General features: G+C 44.7%; 1 protein-coding gene across 1 annotated transcript in view; it reads left to right on the plus strand.

Annotated features, from left to right (window-relative positions):
- The window catches only part of CCDC69 (coiled-coil domain containing 69), a 39005-nt gene extending 20293 nt beyond the window's left edge, over nucleotides 1-18712 (plus strand). Inside the window, exons 4-10 of the mRNA XM_040241545.1 lie at nucleotides 3859-3965; nucleotides 4483-4570; nucleotides 13114-13187; nucleotides 14064-14165; nucleotides 14656-14775; nucleotides 15699-15796; nucleotides 16431-18712. Coding sequence (XP_040097479.1) covers nucleotides 3859-3965; nucleotides 4483-4570; nucleotides 13114-13187; nucleotides 14064-14165; nucleotides 14656-14775; nucleotides 15699-15796; nucleotides 16431-16608 — 767 coding nt within the window. The 3' untranslated portion in view covers nucleotides 16609-18712. The remainder of the gene's footprint in view (nucleotides 1-3858; nucleotides 3966-4482; nucleotides 4571-13113; nucleotides 13188-14063; nucleotides 14166-14655; nucleotides 14776-15698; nucleotides 15797-16430) is intronic.
- Nucleotides 18713-18927: the final 215 nt, after the last annotated feature.

Genomic DNA, 18927 nt, shown 5'->3' on the forward strand with positions numbered 1-18927 from the left:
TTCTTCTTCACTTTCTGCCATAGGTGTGGTGTCATCTGCATATCTGAGGTTATTGATATTTCTCCCATCAATCTTGATTCCAGCTTGTGCTTCCTCCAGCCCAGCGTTTCTCTTGATGTACTCTGCATATAAGTTAAATAAGCAGGGTGACAATATACAGCCTTGATGTACTCCTTTTCCTATTTGGAACCAGTCTATTGTTCCATGTCCAGTTATAATTGTTGCTTCCTGACTTGCATACAGATTTCTCAAGAGGCAGGTCAGTTGGTCTGGTATTCCCATCTCTTAAAGAATTTTCCACAGTTTATTGTGATCCACACAGTCAAAGGCTTTGGCATAGTCAATAAAGCAAAAGTAGATGTTTTTCTGGAACTCTCTTGGTTTTTCGATGATCCAACAGACATTGGTGATTTGATCTCTGGTTCCTCTGCCTTTTCTAAATCCAGCTTGAACATCTGGAATTTCACGGTTTATATACTGTCAAAGCCTGGCTTGGAGAATTTTGAGCATTAATTTACTAGCGTGTGAGATGAGTGCAATCGTGCGGTAGTTTGAGCATTCTTTGCCATTGCGTTTCTTTGGGATTGGAATGAAAACTGACCTTTTCCAGTCCTGTAGCCACTGCTGAGTTTTCCAAATTTGCTGGCATATTGAGTGCAGCACTTTCATAGCATCATCTTTCAGGATTTGAAATAGCTCAACTCTAATTCCATCCCCTCCCCTAGCTTTGTTCGTAGTGATGCTTCCTAAGGCCCACTTGACTTCGCATTCCAGGATGTCTGGCTCTAGGTGAGTGATCACACCATTGTGATTATCTGGTTCATGAAGATCTTTTTTGTATAGTTCTTCTGTGTATTTTTGCCACTTCTTAATATCTTCTGCTTCAGTTAGGTCCATATCATTTCTGTCCTTTATTGAGCCCATCTTTGCATGAAATGTTCCCTTGATATCTCTAATTTTCTTGAAGAGATCTCTAGTCTTTCCCATTCTATTGTTTTCTTCTATTTCTTTGTGCCGATCACTGAGGAAGGCTTTCCTGTCTCTCCTTGCTATTCTTTGGAACCCTGCATTCAAATGGGTATATCTTTCCATTTCTCCTTTGCTTTTCACTTCTCTTCTTTTCACAGCTATTTTATTTGTAAAGCCTCCTCAGACAGCCATTTTGCTTTTTTGCATTTCTTTTTCTTGGAGATGGTCTTGATCCCTGTCTCCTGTACAATGTCATAAACCTCCGTCCATAGTTCATCAGGCACTCTATCTATCAGATCTAGTCCCTTAAATCTATTTCTCATTTCCACTCTCTAATCATAAGGGATTTGATATGGGTCATACCTGAATGGTCTACTGGTTTTCCCTACTTTCTTCAATTTCTGTCTGAATTTGGCAACAAGGAGTTCAGGATCTGAGCCACAGTCTGCGTTGTTAGTGATGGTAGGTCCCTGTAATAAATAGCACCCCACACACAAACTGGGACCAGTTTGGTACTGCTGACCAACATTTGAGATCTTGAGCCAAATGGTATATGAGAGCCTGGAACTCCAAGATCATGACCTCTGCCTCCTCTCATCCCCCCTCCCCCAGACCCAGGGCTCCTATCTGATGGACTGACCACAGCCTCTTTCTTCACACTTCTCATTATACCTTGTAACCAACCTGGCCTATGAAATTCTGTAATAATATTATTACTAGCATTAATATATAATATTATATATTTATATTATATATTTAACATTATATTATATTACATATTATATATTAATACATTATTAATATTAATATATATCAATATATTATATGTATTATATAATATAAATGATATATAAATATTATATAATATTATATATTAATATTATATATCATAAATATATAATGTTATTAACATTAACATTAATAATATAATTAATAATATTATTATTACTAGCATTTATAACAATGCTAATATAAGCCTCCAATGCTGTCATGAGCCCTGAGAAATATTTAGTGAACAATGAAGAGCATTTTTTTGCCACATCACACAACTTGCAGGATCTTAGTTCCCCGACTAGGGATCAAACCTGTGCCCCCTGCAGTAGAAGTATGAAAGCTTAACCACTGGACCGCCAGGGAAGTCCTAAAGAGCACTTACTGAGCACCTCCAAATGCCTGGCACTACACCTACTGCTTTTGTTTTTTCCTCATTTGTTTGTTGTAGCTTTTTAGATTCCACAAATAGGTGATTGCCCACAGTATTAGTCTTTCTCTGACTTAGTGTTCTAAGCGTAAGACCCTCTAGGTCCATCCATGTTGTTGCAGATAGCAGAGTTTAATTCTTTTCTGTGGCTGAGTAATGCTCCTTTGTATGCATAGACTTTTGTTGTTGTGCATCCTATTTATTCATTCATATGTTAAAAGACACTTAGGCCGCTTCCCTGTGTTGGTACACTCACTGCTTTGATGCGTGAGCAGACAGAAAGAACAACAGGTTAGTTCAGAGTGTTTGCTGTGGAATCAGCTTGTGTAGGTTCACAGCCGCTTACCCCAGTTGGGAACTGGGTGATCTTGGACAGGTTGCATAATTTCTCTGTCCCTCAGCTTCCTCGTCTGTGAAATGGGAATAATCATGGTACCCACCACTCTGGGTAGCTCTGAGGATTCAGTGAGTAACACCTGTGAGACACTTGGAGCAGAGCTGGGCATGTTTCTGAGCATAGTAAACTCTTGGTATCCTTTGTTGTTGTTTAGTCTCCATATTCTTTACATGCTGTTGTTATTTTCATTGCCATTGTTTCCTGACTTAATCATCTCAATAGCCCTATGAGGTAGGTATTATTCTTATCCTGATTTAACAACGTATTAGGTAACAGAGGCCCGGAGAGGGTGGATCCCCGCCTTAGGTGAGACCCAGAGCCTGTTGGACTCACCAGAGTGACATCACCAGGCCTGTTTTGCAGTTTCCCTCATCAATGGCTAGATTTTCTGTTTTCAAGGTCTCCTTCCTGCTCACAGCAGCCTTTCTGCGCTGGGAGGTGTCTCACTCAGACCCAGAGCCCAGCAGATAAAGCGTGTGACCAACTAGCCCCTTAGTGAGGAGAGGAGAGGTGAGGACGGTGGTGAATGACAGAACCACATCCTGGATGGAGGGGGAGGCCGCGGTTCCTCAGGCCAGCTCCTGCTGGACACTGAATCACACACTGCTACTTCTTCGGCTTCTTCAAGAAGAGTTGGAGGACTTCCCTGTTGGTCCAGTGGTTAATAATCAAGCTGCCGATATAGGGGACACGGGTTTGATCCCTGGTCTGGAAACTAAGATCCCTCTTGCCACGAGTGCTGAAAGCCGAGTGCCCTAGAGCCTCGACTCCACAACGAGAGGAGCCACCACAGTGGGGGGCCCATGCACCGCAGCTAGGCCTCAGCCCCTATGTGCCGCAACTAGAGAAAGCCCGCGCCGCAACTAGAGAAACCCCACCCCACAACAGAGACAGTCAGTAAACAGAAGCTTAAATTGGGACTTTTAAAGAGAGTTGGAAGTCTGTAGGATTAAGTAAAAGCTGCCCAGTTATTAAGTCAGCCACTGTTTTTTTTAATTTAGACACTAGATGGAGCAAACAGCACCTTTATAGGCTGAATGTGTTCTGTGAGTCACCTGCTCTCCTGTAGATCTTAGGGGCAAGATGAGGCCTCTGGCTCCTCCGCTTCATGAAGGAGGGTCTCCAAAGGCAGGGGGATATAAGGAGCTGCCTCTGGAAGTTGATCCCACAACTGAAACCATTTTTGAGGGGGAGACCAGGCTCCCCAAGCCGTAGCTCCTGCCTCCCACACCCTCTCCATTGGGCCTGGACCCAACCTCCACTCTGTGGCTTTTTCCTCCCTCACCTATAGCTACAACCGACCATGTATGTGCATCTGAGGAGGCTGAGCAGCACCAGAAGGCTATCACCAGAATCCTCCAGCAACATGAAGAGGACAAGAAGAAATGGGCGCAGCAGGTAAGTCCCAACCCCTTTCTTTTCCTCCTGCTCCACTAACCTCATTAAATTCCAGAGCAAGGCCAACTTTTGGTTTTATCATTGTTGCAAGTATCTCTTACTCCTTTTGCCCAGAAAAGAGTCCTATATCTGTTGAACAAATATTTGTAACTGTGGGCATATGATTTGTTTTATTTATTCTATTCAATAAAAGTGGGGAACCACCAACATAGCAAAGGGCTTTCTGCCTTCAATGGCATCAGGATTAGAAGGCTCCAAAATCTCTATCCACATGGTAAATCTCTGGAAACCTGCTCTTAAGCCCTAAAGAGGGTGAAGTCAGTCATATCAGCTATGTCTTGGAGGCTTTGCGCCCTCTCTGCACCCTCATGGGAATGTACGCGTCATTTCCGTCACTCAGATCAGTGTGGGGGACTCTGATCACCAGCCTCCAAAAGGCTCCAGGGTTGGTGAGTGGATAAGTGAGGCTGCCCTGAACCTAAAGAATCTCATTCTGCTCGGGACCCTCTGCCCCCAGGTGGAGAAGGAGAGGGAGCTAGAACTTGGAGAGAAACTGAATGAACAGCGAAAAATCCTAGAGGGAGAGCATGTGGAGGCCCTGCGAGGTAAGGAAAAGATGAATTTGGAAGGCTGTGGACAAGACTCCTCAGTTTCACCTGCCGAGGTCACATGGGACTCCCATTTTCCCCTCCCACCCACCTCTGGTCCCTAAGCAATTGTCACTTCAGGACTGGAGTCTGCAGGATCCTAAGACTTGTCCTTTTGGGCTTATAATATTTGACCCCATGCTTTGTTTTTCCTTAGTTGAGAGATGTTTTTCCTTTCCATTTTAAAAAACAATCTGTATTCATTATAGGAAATTTGGAAAACCTAGACAAATAGGAGAATATTTAAATACCCGTGTTTCCTTCCCACAATGACGACAGCTCTATGCTTCAGTTCAGTTCAGTTCAGTCGCTCAGTCATGTCCAACTCTTTGTGACCCCATGAATCGCAGCACGCCAGGCCTCCCTGTCCATCACCAACTCCCAGAGTTCACCCAAACTCGCGTGCATCGAGTCAGTGATGCCATCCAGCCATCTCATCCTCTGTCGTCCCCTTCTCCTGCCCCCAATCCCTCCCAGCATCAGAGTCTTTTCCAATGAGTCAACTCTTTGCATGAGGTGGCCAAAGTACTGGAGTTTCAGCTTCAGCATCAGTCCTTCCAATGAACACCCAGGCTGGTCTCCTTCAGAATGGACTGGTTGGATCTCCTTGCAGTCCAAGGGATTCTCAAGAGTCTTCTCCAACACCACAGTTTAAAAGCATCAATTCTTCAGCACTCAGCTTTCTTCACAGTCCAACTCTCACATCCATACATGACCACAGGAAAAACCATAGCCTTGACTAGATGGACCTTTTTTGGCAAAGTAATATCTCTGCTTTTGAATATGATATCTAGGTTGGTCATAACTTTTCTTCCAGGGAGTGTCTTTTAATTTCATGGCTGCAATCACGATCTGCAGTGATTTTGAAGCCCAAAAAATAAAGTCTGACACTGTTTCCACTGTTTCCTCATCTATTTCCCATGAAGGGATGGGACCGGATGCCATGATCTTAGTTTTCTGAATGGTGAGCTTTAAGCCAACTTTTTCACTCTCCTCTTTCACTTTCATCAAGAGGCTTTTTAGTCCCTCTTCATTTTCTGCCATAACGGTGCTGTCATCTGCATATCTGAGATTATTGATGTTTCTTCCAGCAACCTTGATTCCAGCTTGTGCTTCTTCCAGCCCAGCGTTTCTCATGATGTACTCTGCATATAAGTTAAATAAGCAGGGTGACAATATACAGCCTTGACGTGCTCCTTTTCCTATTTGGAACCAGTCTGTTGTTCCATGTCTAGTTCTAACTGTTGCTTCCTGACCTGCATATAGGTTTCTCAAGAGGCAGGTCAGGTGGTCTGGTATTCCCATCTCTTTCAGAATTTTCCACAGTTTATTGTGATCCACACGGTCAAAGGCTTTGGCATATGCTTAGGTTGATTATTTTTTTCAAATACCTTTCTTTCTTTTATATGTGATAATGCTTATCATAGAAAATTTAGAATGTATGGATTAAAAAAATGATCTTATAATGGCTGGAGCTCAGGCTCTGCAGCCATGGTCTCAGGGTTTGAATCCCAGCTTTACCACTTATCACCTGTGTAACCTTGAAGAAGTCAGTTAACTCTTATTCACAGGGTCTTTTAGAGAGTCAAACAATTTAATTTACAGATGGATAGATAGATAGACAGAAAGACAAGCAGACAGATGAAAGAATCTAGAACAGTCCCTGATATTTTGCAAGATACTTAGCAAGTATTTATTAGCATTTATTATTTTATTACTGAGAAAATTAAAATTGTGTATAATTCCACCCAGAACTAGTCACTGTTACCCCTTTGATATAGATCCCTTGTACTTCTTTAGTGTGTGTTTACCTAGAATATACATCTATACACACACCTACTTTGGGGGGAGGAGATAAATTGATTTTTCACTGTGCACTGTATTAACATCTTGTCATTAAACTCCTGTAGCACAACTTTTAGTAACTACATAGCATTCCAGTGTGTTCCCTTGTTCTTTTAACTAGCCCCTTGGGTTAGGCATTTCAGCAAGTTCAAACTTTTACCATTGTTTATAACATCAATGATACACAGTGAACCCCATTTTGTAAAATCTTTGCCACATTCATGATTTTATCATTAGAAAAACATTCTAGTAGGGTTGGTATGACAAAATTTATGTACATATATCTTTTATTTGGGTAAAATAAACATAAAATTTACCATTAGTGACATTTTGTCTAGTCACAGTCCCCTGAAACCATCACCACTGTACCCTTCCAGAACTCTCTCATCCTAAAAGTAAACTCCATACCCACTAAGCAGTCACTCCCCAACCCCACACTCACCCTTCCAGCCCCCCAGCAACTACCAATCAGCTCTGAGTCTCATGACTTTGCCCACTCCAGACACTCATGTGAATGGAATCCCACACCCCCACAGCTGGCTTCCTTTACCCAGAATAAAGCTCATCCATGCAGCAGTGTGTGTGGGCACTCCGTTCCTTTCCCCAACACCATTTTAAAAGTTATTCCCTTCCTTTTTTGTGGCATATAATATCCCATTGCCTAGGCACCCCACACTCTCTTTTATCCATTCATCTGCTGATGGATGGGCTGTGAACTGGTGCCTTCACTACAAGCCCCTGGTTGATCACCTGCTTTCAGTTCCCCTGGCTGTACCCCCAGGAGCAGAACTGCTGGGTCACTTGGTAATTCTGTGCTTAACTTTTTGAGAATCCACCAAACTGTTTTCCATAGTAGCGGTACCGGTTTTCAGTTCCAACAGGAGCGCACGAGAGTCCCAGTTGTACCACATCCTTGTCAATACTTGTCAGTTTCTGTCATTGTTGTTCTTATTATTATCGCCATCCCAGTGAGTGCGAAGTGGTATCTCCCTGTGGTTTTGACTTGTATTTCCCTAATGACTGATTTTGCTGAGCATCTTTTCATGTGCATGTTGATTATTTGTATAGCTTCTTTGGGGAAGGTTGTCTAGATTTTTGATGCTATTGAAATTGACCCCCCAAAAATGATACCAATTTTCTTTCATCATCAGTATTTTTATGACTTTCCCCCAGAATTTTTTATCTTTTAAAAACACAGTTAAGATTATTTTATATGTAAAATTTTATACACAGTTCTTTTTATTTAACATTGTGTCAAACATATTTGCAAGTAATTCGTCTGCTGCTAAAATGTTTGTAAAGTCTAGACCACTGCACACATGGTTTTCCTTATTTCCTGTGAGTCTAGACATTAAAGATTTTAACTACTGTTTAAGTAATACTGCACTAAATGTGTTTTGCCTAAAGATGTGCCCATATTTTACATTATATCCTTAGATTTCCAGAAATGGAATAACTAGAACAGAGGTCTGAACAATTTTAAGAATCTTGAAACATATTGCAACATTAGCATAAAATGTTTTGAAATAGAATTGAAGCCTTTGCCCTGGGAATTTGAAGGGTACTAATGTACCCTGTGAAACTGGGCCTGTCAGTTGACCTCAGTTCACTTTCTACAGTATCTCTGAAACTTACCTTGAATATCATTTCAGTATCTATATCTCTAAAGTCCTTCCCTCCTTCTCAAAGCTATTATGGGAAAACAGCTTTCTTCTCCAAGCAGAGCATTGATTTGATACTAGTTTCAGTGTTATAAAGATATTAATAAGACAATTTTCCTATTGTAAAAACCCAGAGGGGAAGGGACTGCCTGTCTTGAGTTCTTCCCAACAGTCAGAATTCTTTCATAGTTATTTTTCAGTTGCTTGGCACCTGTTAGGTGCTGCTTAAGGCTTGCCTGGGGGCTCAGTGGTAGAGAATTCACCTGCCAATGCAGGAGACGGGGTTCAATCCTGGGGCTAGGAGGATTCCCCTGGAGAAAGAAATGGCAGCCCACTCTAATATTCTTGCCTGGGAAATCCCACAGACACAGGAGCCTGGTGGGCTACAGTCCATGGGATTGCAAAAGAGTCAGACACAACTTAGTGACTAAATGACAACAATAAACTGAACATTAAATAAATGACTAGAAATATACCATGGGAGAAGTGTGACTGGGAAAGACTAGGGGTGGTTTATTTTTACACTTGTAGATACTTTATTGTCTTTTATTTCCTATTTTTGTTTTTTGATTATTATACATTAAAATGGACTTTCTGATGTAGTTTCATAAACTTTAACCCATGTATAGATTCATGCAGCCACCACTATAATCCAATATAAAACAGTCCCATCACCCCCAAAACACTCTCTCAGGCTGCCCGTTTGTATTCACACCCTCTCCCACCCTAACCCCTGGGAAACACTGATCTGTTCTCCACACATGCTTTTGTCTTTTTAAGATTATTGCAGAAACAAAATAATACAATATAATATTTAACACTGGCTTCTTTCCCTCATCGTGGTGCATTTGAAAGCCATCTAAGTGACTGGGTATATCAGGAGTGCCTCCTATTTCATGGCTGAATTGTGATCCATTGTTCACTCATCCCCTTGTCCAAGTGGGGACAGGTCATTTCCAACTGGAGGTAATTATGAATAGTGCTCTCCTCAACATTTGTGTAAGGCTTCTGTGTGTTCTTAAGTTTCCTGGGTAAATATCTAGGAGTGGGATGGATAGGTCACGTGGTACATGTATATTCAGCTTTGTGAGAATTGACTAAACTGCTTTCCTAAGGGACCATCATTTTACATTCCCATCAGTGATGAGTGAGCTCCACTGTTCCTTTTCACTAACACTTCTCAAGACTTGAGTTTTCTGCTGCTCTAATAAATAGGTAGTGATATCTCATGGTGGGTATAATTTATATCTCAATAATGATTAATCATGTTGAACATCTTTTCTTGGGTTTATTTGCTGTCTGTATAACCTCTTTGGCAGAATGTCGGTTCAAGTCCTATGTTAGCTTGTTTTGTTCTTACTGTTGAGTTTTGAGAGATCTTTATATATTTTGGATACAGGTCCTTTGTATTTACAAATATTTTCTCCTAGTCCATGTGTGTGTGTTTAAGATTTATTTGTTTGTTTTTTCATTTTCTCATTAATGGTTTTCACAAAGCAAAGCTTTTAATTTTAATAAATTCTAGGCCATTTTTTCTTTTATCAAGTATGCTGTTGGTGTCATGTCTAAGAACTCTTTGCTGAACTCTAGGTAACAAAGATACTCTCTCTTTTCTTCCAAAAATTATATGGCTTTAACTTTTACATTTAGATCCATGATCCATATAACCATGTGATTTTTCTTTTTTATACTGTTAACATGGTAGATTATATTAATCTGAGCTTTCAATTTTTCAACTTGCATGGACAAAACCTCTCTTGGTCTTTTTTTACATGTTGCTGAACTTGATTTGCTAATATTTTATTGAAGATTTTTATCTGCGTTTATGGCGATGGCACCCCACTCCAGTACTCTTGCCTGGAAAATCCCATGGATGGAGGAGCCTGGTGGGCTGCAGTCCATGGGGTGGTGAAGACACAACTGAGCGACTTCACTTTCACTTTTCACTTTCATGCATTGGAGAAGGAAATGGCAACCCACTCCAGTGTTCTTGCCTGGAGAATCCCAGGGACGGGGGAGCCTGGTGGGCTGCCGTCTATGGGGTCGCACAGAGTCGGACACGACTGAAGCGACTTAGCAGCAGCAGCAGGTCTATAGTTTTCTTGTACCATCTGTCTGGTTGTAGTATCAGGGCAAAGCTTGCCTCATGGAATGAGCTAGGAAATGTCCCTTCCTCTTCTGTCTCTGAAAGAGATTGTAGAGAGTTGCACTATATCATTTTAAAATATTCAGTAGAATCTTTCAGAGAAACCTTAAGATCTAAACAGATATTTGACCATGGAGGATACACAGACACCAGATAAACACAAGCAAAGACATGCTTGGCCATTTCTTTTCTAGGCAGTATTTAAGTACAAATTTAACTTCAATGGGCTTCCCTGGTGGGTCAGCTGGTAAAGAATCTGCCTGCAATCCGGGAGACCTGGGTGCTATCCTTGGGTTGGGAAGATCCCCTGGAGAATGGAAAGGCTATCCACTCCAGCATTCTGGCCTGGAGAATTCCATGGATTGTATAGTCCATGGAATCACAAAGAGTTGGACATGACTGAGTGACTTCCACTTTTCTAACATAAGCCCTTAATGCTAAAAATTTCCCCCTAAGCACTGCATTATCTGCATCCTAGAAACTGATGTTTTATATTTTTTGTTCAGTTCAAAATTTCTTCTAATCTCCCTCAAGACTTCCTCTTTAGCTCACTGACAATTTAGAAGGGTATTTCCTTCTAAGTGTTCAAACATTTTCCAGTTCTCTTTTTGTTACCGGTGTCCAGTTTGATTCCTTTGCAGTCAGAGAACATAGTTTATAGTTCATTCCTTTTTTAACTTGTTACAGCTTTTTTATGATTCAAGATGTGGTCTATTTTATGAATGCTTCATGTGCACTCAGAAAGAATGTGTATTCTGCTGTTGAGTACTTTATAAATTAATCAGTTAAAACAAGTTGGCAGTATTGTTCAGGTCTATATTCTTACTGGTTGTCTGTGTATGTTTTCTATCGAGTATTGAGGAATGTTTAAGTCTTCAACTGTAACTATGTATTTGTCTGTTTCTCCTTTCAGTTCTGTTGGTTTTTGCTTCATGTAATTTGAAGAATGACTATACTTGTATAGATATTGAAGGTTGTTATGTCTTCCTGGAGAGTAGACCCCTTTATCATGATGTAATATACTTCTTCATCCCTGAGAATCTTCCTTATTCTTAAATGTTGCTTTTTTCATTCTTTTACTTTTAACCTACCTGTGACATATTTAATGTAGGTATCTTCTATCCATAGAAATTACCATAAATCTGAACAAAAGCCAAAAAAATATTGGAAAAAAATGAACAGAGCCTCAGGTATCCATAAAATAATCCTAAGATGTCTGACATTTGTGTCAAAGACTCAGAAAGGATACAGTGCAGAAAAACTATTTGAAGAAGGAATGGTTGGATGCTTCCCAAATTTGGCAAAAAATAATCCTACAGGTGAAAGATGTGTATTAAACCCCAAAGCAAGCCCAACAAAATCCACACTCAAACATATCTCTTTTTTTTAAACTAATGACAAAAAAATCTGGAACAGAACCAAAGAAAAATGGTGCATTACATAGAGGAAATACGTTTGAATGAATTGTGGATTTCTCTTTAGAAAGCTTAGAGGCTACAAGGAATAAGAACATTTTAAAACTGCTAAAATAAAAGAACTGTAAATCAAGAATCCTATCTTCAGAAAAAAATGTTCTTCAGGAAAGAAGGTGAAATAGAGACATTCTAGATGAGGAAACACTAAAAGAATTCATCACCAACAGATTCTTTTTTATGTCATCTCTGTTCCTCTATTGAGCCACCAAGTGAGTTTTCACTTCATTTTTTGTTGCTGTTATTCTAAAATTCCCTCCTGGTTTTAATGTTTGGTTACACTTTCTGATTTTTCATTCTTTGGAAGAGTATTAACCTTTATTTCAGAGCTTCCTTATATATATAGTGGCTTCCTTAAGGTCCCTTCATAATTCCAATGGGCTTCCCTTTTGGCTCAGTCAGTAAAGAATCTGCCTGCAATGCAGAAGACCTGGGTTTGATTCCTGGGTCAGGAAAATCCCCTGGAGGATGAAATCTGTGGCACCTCAGTGTTGGCATCTTTTCAATGTCTTTTCTCAGGAGAGATGAGATTTTCCCACTTTGTATGCTGAATATTTAGACTTGTCACCTGAGGAATTTTGGATCTGTATGCTGAGCAATTTTGTATTGCATTCTGAACATTTTGAATATTTGAATACATCAGATTCTGGGTCTTGTTTAAATTAAATAAATAAATTGGTTGAGCAGTGCTTTGAATTCTGATCTTCTTGCCCAGTCTGCCTGCCACCATTTACTGTTCAGAGTCTGAAAATAGTTGTGTCACTCATTCTGTCCTGGTTTTATAGCTAAATTCAGGAGACTGGATCGCATGTGCTTCCTTCATCTTACTTGGAACCAAACCTGTCTTGGTAAATTACCTGTCCCATAATTTATCAAAAAGTTTAAAATTAGTTTTTATAACAATTTGTATAGTTTTTATAGAGCTGACCTTATCAATTTGGATAGCTCTATCACCTTTATGTGACTGAGCATTCTTTTTCTTGTGTCACCGCCCCTGCGACACAGGCCCTTGCATCCCTGGGCTTTGGGCTATATTATACTTTCCTGTTCTCTGTCCTGTTTCCCATCCCACCCAGTGACTGGTCATTTCCCTCTTGTCTTCTTTCAATTGAGACAAGGTTGGAATTTTCCAAAAGGAACTTTGTAGAGGAGGCAGGATGCAAGATCTTCCCAGGATCTCATTTGTTTCCCTTTCCATGAGCTTCTATTAAATATCTACTATAATTCTAGTTCAGCCCCAAGCCCATGAGATAGAAAGATGAATAAAAGCATTCTCAGACGCCTGACCCCTATGGTCCCAAGCGGTCACCTGGGCTCTCTGGCCCTGTGGGGTGAAGTGTCAGGGGTCTGAGCTTACTGCGCCTCCTTTCCCTCCAGTCCTCCAGGCCTCCTATGAACAGGACAAAGAAGCCCTTACCCACTCCTTCCAGGAGGCCAAGGCGGCCCTGCAGGTGAGAAGGGTTGGGCTGTGTGAGTCTCTGTGATGTGGCGACCCTGCTGTCAGCTCAAGAGATCTTGGTCTGAGATGAGGGTTGGAGTCTTTTTCAGGGATGGTTGGGAGCATCTTGGAGACACTGTGGGCCTGGGGCAATGGTGTGATTAGAGCCTTGGGTGGTTGTGCAGTGAGCCGTGGAAGCATGAAGGAAGGCCTCTGACCCAGATGGACTGGTCAGGGATTTTCTAGAGAGGGTGAGGTCTAAGCTGGAATCTGAGGGTGGGTTGGAATTTTTCAGATGAAGAAGGGTAGAAAGAGTGCCTTAGCAGAAAACAAACAAACAAAAAACACGTGTTTAAATGCATGGAGGAAAGGGGGAAAAATACGGAGTACCTGTGGAACTGAAACAAGTCCAGGAGGCCTGGGTATAGAGCATGAGTGGGGGACAGTGGAGGCCAGAGAGGCAGAGACCAAACGATGGGAGTCTGTGAGCCCTAGTAAGGGGGTACCGTAGCCTAGAGGCAATGGACAAAGTTTAGGTGGAGGAAAATCCTTGACAGGGGAGCAGTATGGAGGCAGGCATGTACCTGGCAGCTGCAAGAGTGATGTGATGTTGGCTGCAGGAGAAGGCATGTAGAGGGAGCAGTGAGAGAAGAGACAGAGTAAGGACGCTGAGCCCGGCTTGCATGCACTTTGAATGCCAGTCTGCCTTGAATACCCTGACATCATCCCCAAGGGTATGGAGAGCTGGGGCTGTGCTTAAGCCTGCAGTGCTGGTAGAGCAAAGACAGACTGAAGAAGCCAACGCTGACCCCTCCCCAACGGGTGGAGAAGTCCACCTCCAGCCTTATGAGCCAGGCTTGCATCATCTCCTGCCTGCTTCCCCCTCCAGGAGACCATTGACAGACTGACTGCACAGCTGGAGGCCTTCCAGGCCAAGATGAAGAGGGCAGAGGAGTCCATCCTGAGCCGAGACTACAAGAAGCACATCCAGGTAGGTGGCGGTCCCCACAGCCTGTCCTCCTTCAGTCTCCAGAGAGGTCCAGGTCTGGGCAACAGGAAAGGCCAGTCCCTCTTCAAGGTTGGGGCTAGAACTGATGCTCTTACCTTAATGAGGGTCTGGAAGAAACAGAGTCCCCGTGTCACTGAGAGGGAACGTAAAGATCAGAGAGAGGCATGTGGGTGGTCAAGTGTTCACGCTCTGGACTCAGAATGAAGTGCCAACAGCAGACTTACCACTTAGCAGAAGCAACTTAACCTCTGTGAACCACGGTTTCCTTGTCTGTGATGGTGCGAGCGCAGCAGGCACTGTTGGAACAGAGTAAGATACAGCACGTTAAGCACTTGCCATGGGCCAAAAGGGGGAGGTGACTTGTCAAACACAGTTGGGGGCAGAATGGGGAGGAGGGAGGTAGCCCACTCTCCCCACTCCCCTGCCCCTCCCCATGCTGGCTGGTCTAAGGTCACTCTGTGTTCCTGTCTAGGAGCACGGGAGCCTCAGCCAGTTCTGGGAGCAGGAGCTGGAGAGCTTACACTTTGTCATCGAGATGAAGAACGAGCGAATCCATGAGCTGGACAAGCGGCTGATCCTCATGGAGACAGTGGTCCGTGGCTGGCAGTGGCTGGAATGGAGGGATGGGGAAGAGGGCTGGGGAGGCAGCCTTGTGCTTCCACTTTCTGGGCGTTTCTTCAGTCATGTGTGCAGGGGGTAGGTACTGATTATACTCTGAGGAAGGCCCAGCCTGGTCCGCACCAGCTTTGACCTCCTGCCCATGCTGGCCCTTGAGTCACTGGGGCTGGTCTGGGCCCAGCAGTGGCTCCTTCTCATCCTGGTCTTGTACTTTTTGACCATTAGTGTTGCTATCACTTGGGTGACACCAGGACAAGTAGCCTGGCTAACCAGGAGGGGCTGGCAGATGTCACAGGTCTGGCAAGGGTTGAGGAAGGAGTCAATGCCAGGGCAAAAAAAAATCAGACAGATATGGGAAATCAGAGTCAGCAAGGACGGGCCTGGGCAGTGGTGGGCGTTAGGGACACCATGGCTTTGTCTCCAGAAGGAAGGCCTTGGGGGATTTAGGATTGAATCCAAATAGATTATGTTACATTATTCTGGAAGAAGTTCCCTGGCCTCTTGTGTGCCATACAACCTAAAGTTAGACCATTTCAGTGGACCCTTATCCATTTTGTTCAACCATTTTTTGTGGAATAGCGTAACAGATACACTTACATTTATATACATTATTTAATTATGTCTTTTGGAGAACCAAACTATTTTTTTTCTCTTGGGAACTGATGGAGATTTTAGATGGTAGTGGCTGTCTTCTTTTTTTAATACTCGTCTGGCGAAGTGAAAAGTTGGCAGTCCTGTGTTCACGCCTTAGTTGCCTTGTTCCAAGTAATCTTAGTGCCTCATGAAATGTAACATTTGGTCTAAAGTGAATCAGTATTTTTGGTGGCCACGGATAAGAGGGAGGTGATGGCACACGTTGTGCCGGGGGCTCTCTGAGCTCACTCTGATTTGTTACAGAAAGAAAAAAATCTGCTGTTGGAGGAGAAGATCACCACCCTGCAGCAGGAGAACGAGGACCTCCACGCCAGAGGCCGCAACCAGATGGTTGTGTCAAGGTAGTTGCTCCCACACCCTGCTCCTCCCATCCCCACCGCTTATTTTTTGTGAATCTCCAGTTGGGAGAGTCTCCAGGAGGCCCAAGCCTGTCTGGGGGAGGATGCTGGTTCCTCTTTGCTTGGGGGTCAGGAATCCCAAGGGACCAGCTCTGCCCGGAAACAGAAGTAGCAGGACTGATTAATATCTGTTTGTCCCCATCCCAGCTGAGTGGGCTCCATGGGAAAGCCCAGCTCAGGAAGAAGGAACAGGAAGCTTAGGGTTCAAGAGGCCAAAAGAATGACTGAATCAGTGGTAAGGGGTCAGTCAATGACAGCTGAGATCATGTGTCAGATGTGATTTGTTGACAACATATTATCTCATCTAATCCTAATCATTATAATGACTCTAAGAGCCGATCCTGTTAGCATTCCCATTTTGCAGATTTTCCCAGAGTGAATACCTGGGGCAGAATTACGCTTCTTAGTAGTGGAGCAGATCTGAACCCAAAGCTGAGGGCCACCTTGGTCAACAGCTGGAGTTGCCTTTTCAAGTGGGGCCACTGGGCAGGCTTCCTGGAGGAATAGGCTGGTCTTCGCAGTTGCTGGAGGCCCCAAGAGGTGGTCCCCTCAGGCAGCGCTGGCTCTGTGTCCACAGGCAGCTCTCGGAGGACCTGCTTCTTGCCCGTGAGGCCCTGGAGAAGGAGTCGCAGTCGCGGCGGCAGCTCCAGCAGGAGAAGGAGGAGCTGCTGTACCGGGTCCTCGGGGCTGACGCCGCCCCTGCCTTCCCGCTGGCCTCTGTTGCCCCCACTGAGGTCTCCTTCCTGGCCACATAGGGCCTGCACCTCCAGGATGCCTGCGGTCACAGCTTCCTCTCCAGGACCTGGTAGAGAAGGCAGCAGGGGCCTCTTGTCCTTTTCCCAGGAGGGGATCAGGGCGGGAGTGAGACGGGGAGCCAGGGTGTGTGCCCAGCGGGCCTTGGGGGCTTGGGCCACACAGAATCACCTGGGGGCTGCCTAGGCCCCGAGCAGCGCGCTCCCTCGAACCGGTACAGGGGACAAGCGACAGGAACCCTTTTGTTCCCCGCTCCCCCGACCCTTCTCTCTGTTCAGGTCAGGTCAGAGAGCACTGAGGCTTTCCCCAGGGGCAACCATGCCACACTGGGCATCCAACCAAGAGGGAACACGCCCCTGGTCCTAACTTGTCAGCTTTGCTGCCGGCTCCTCAGTGACCTAACTTGCCCCAGCCACCTCACCCCGCCTGACCTTTCCTCAGCCTCTAAACCAGTTAGGGCAATTGAACTGACCGCCCTTGAGTCACTCACTGTTCCATTCTAGACTTGTCTGAAGGTCAGACTAGGGGCTGCAGGTCAGCAGGGGAGGAAGGAGACCGCACGCTGTGAATTAAAGTGGGGAGGCACTGGAGTCCCTTGCCCACTGGGCACACCATTGGCCCCAGGCCCAGAGTCTGGTCCATGCAAGGGCTAAGGCCAGAGCTACTCCTCCTGGACCAGGCAGGGTTCACTTGCCACCCTCCTGCTCCCGCAGCCTCAGCACCGTCAGGACTCGGGTGCCCCCTAGTGGATCTACGTACCCTCAACAGCCAGAGCTGGAACCTCATCCCCGTGCAGATGAGGAAACCGAGGCGGGGAGAGGGACCCAGAGCCAGGACTGGGGCTCATCTGTCATCTGAGCGTACTTTGTCTTCCTCCCTGAAGTCTAGGAGGCCGTGTATGAGACGTGGTCTTTCTCCTTGCTCTGTTTGCCCCACCCTGTCCAGTCTCTCAGTCCTGCTCTCCACTCAGTCCTGCTCTTTCTAGCACCCCAACCCCAGGCCTGTAAATCCTGGCCCTCAGCCTCCCCATCAGTGCAGAGGGGTGGCTGGAGTAACTAACCTCGGCAGGCCTGTCCAGGCCTGACCATCTGTGGATTCAAGATTCTTCTCAGGAAGCACTGGGTCATCTGGAGACAGTAACAATCCTGTCTCTGTATAAGCATTTTGATTAAATGTCTGCACATGCACCTCACTCCCCATCCGTGAAAGATCCTCAAAGCAGCTTCTTTCCAAGCTTTAGCAGAGAGCACACTGAGATCACAGGATCCAGTGGGCCCTGCCTGAGGTTCCCCAGCTCCCGGGGGCTAGCATGTAGGAAAGGTCAGGTCATGGGAACAGAGCTTTCCTCCATCAACCCAGACAAGCTTCTTCATTCCCCTCAATCTGGGCTTCATCCATTTCTCCTTCTAGGTATTCAGATATCACTCTGCTTCTCCAAACCTGTGCAAACACATTATCCAGGGGCCTTGGGGGCAGCTCTGGATGTGAATGGTCACAACCGAGAAAAGAAGGGGTGGTGAAGTAATTTGGGAAACTCTAAGTTCACTCAAGTTACACAGCTCTGCTGTTGGCTCAGATGGCAAAGAATCCACCCACAATGCAGGAGACCTGCGTTCAGTCCTTGGGTTGGGAAGATCCCCTGAAGGAGGGCATGGCAACCCACTCCAGTATTCTTGCCTGGAGAATCCCATAGAGAGGAGCCTGGCAGGCGAGAGTCCATGGGGGTAGCAAAGATCAGACGTGACTGAGCAACTAACCACATAGGTTCACTCAAGTTACACAGCTCTGCAAACTGCAGGACTTTTCAGAGCCTTTAATATGCTAACGTGCATTGCAAACTCACAAAGAAGGAGCCAAGAAACCAGCGTCTCTTAAACATCTTTAACCAAGTTTCTACCCCAACCTGAGCACTTCAGGCTGCAGAATGCAAATTAGAAAACATTGTTCAAATTGAAAAGTGCCGGGCAGGGCTGGAAAAGGGGCAGGTTGAGGGAGGTGGGGTTTCCCTCGTGTAGCCCGTGGTGGCTGTGAAGAGGTGAACTGTGGTCATACTTTCACCCTGGGGCAGGCAAGCTATGGAAAATAAAAAGAACACGTGATACTGCATTCATCTGGCCTCGCTTTCCTGGGAGAGAGAGGAAGTGGGTCTTTACACAAGGCCTGTGCTGGGGGCAGGGTTCTTTGCGGAGTGAGTCCTGGGAGCTGAGGGACTCACCAGCAGTTCTGAACTTCTCAGGAACTGGCATGGGCCCTGGCCTTACCCAGGGTTGGTGTGGGGGCTGAGGCTGGAGTAAAGGCTGGCTCAAATGCTGCCTGTCAGA

This window comes from Oryx dammah, unplaced genomic scaffold, assembly GCF_014754425.2.
Source record: "Oryx dammah isolate SB20612 unplaced genomic scaffold, SCBI_Odam_1.1 HiC_scaffold_5, whole genome shotgun sequence".
Lineage (NCBI taxonomy): Eukaryota > Metazoa > Chordata > Mammalia > Artiodactyla > Bovidae > Oryx > Oryx dammah.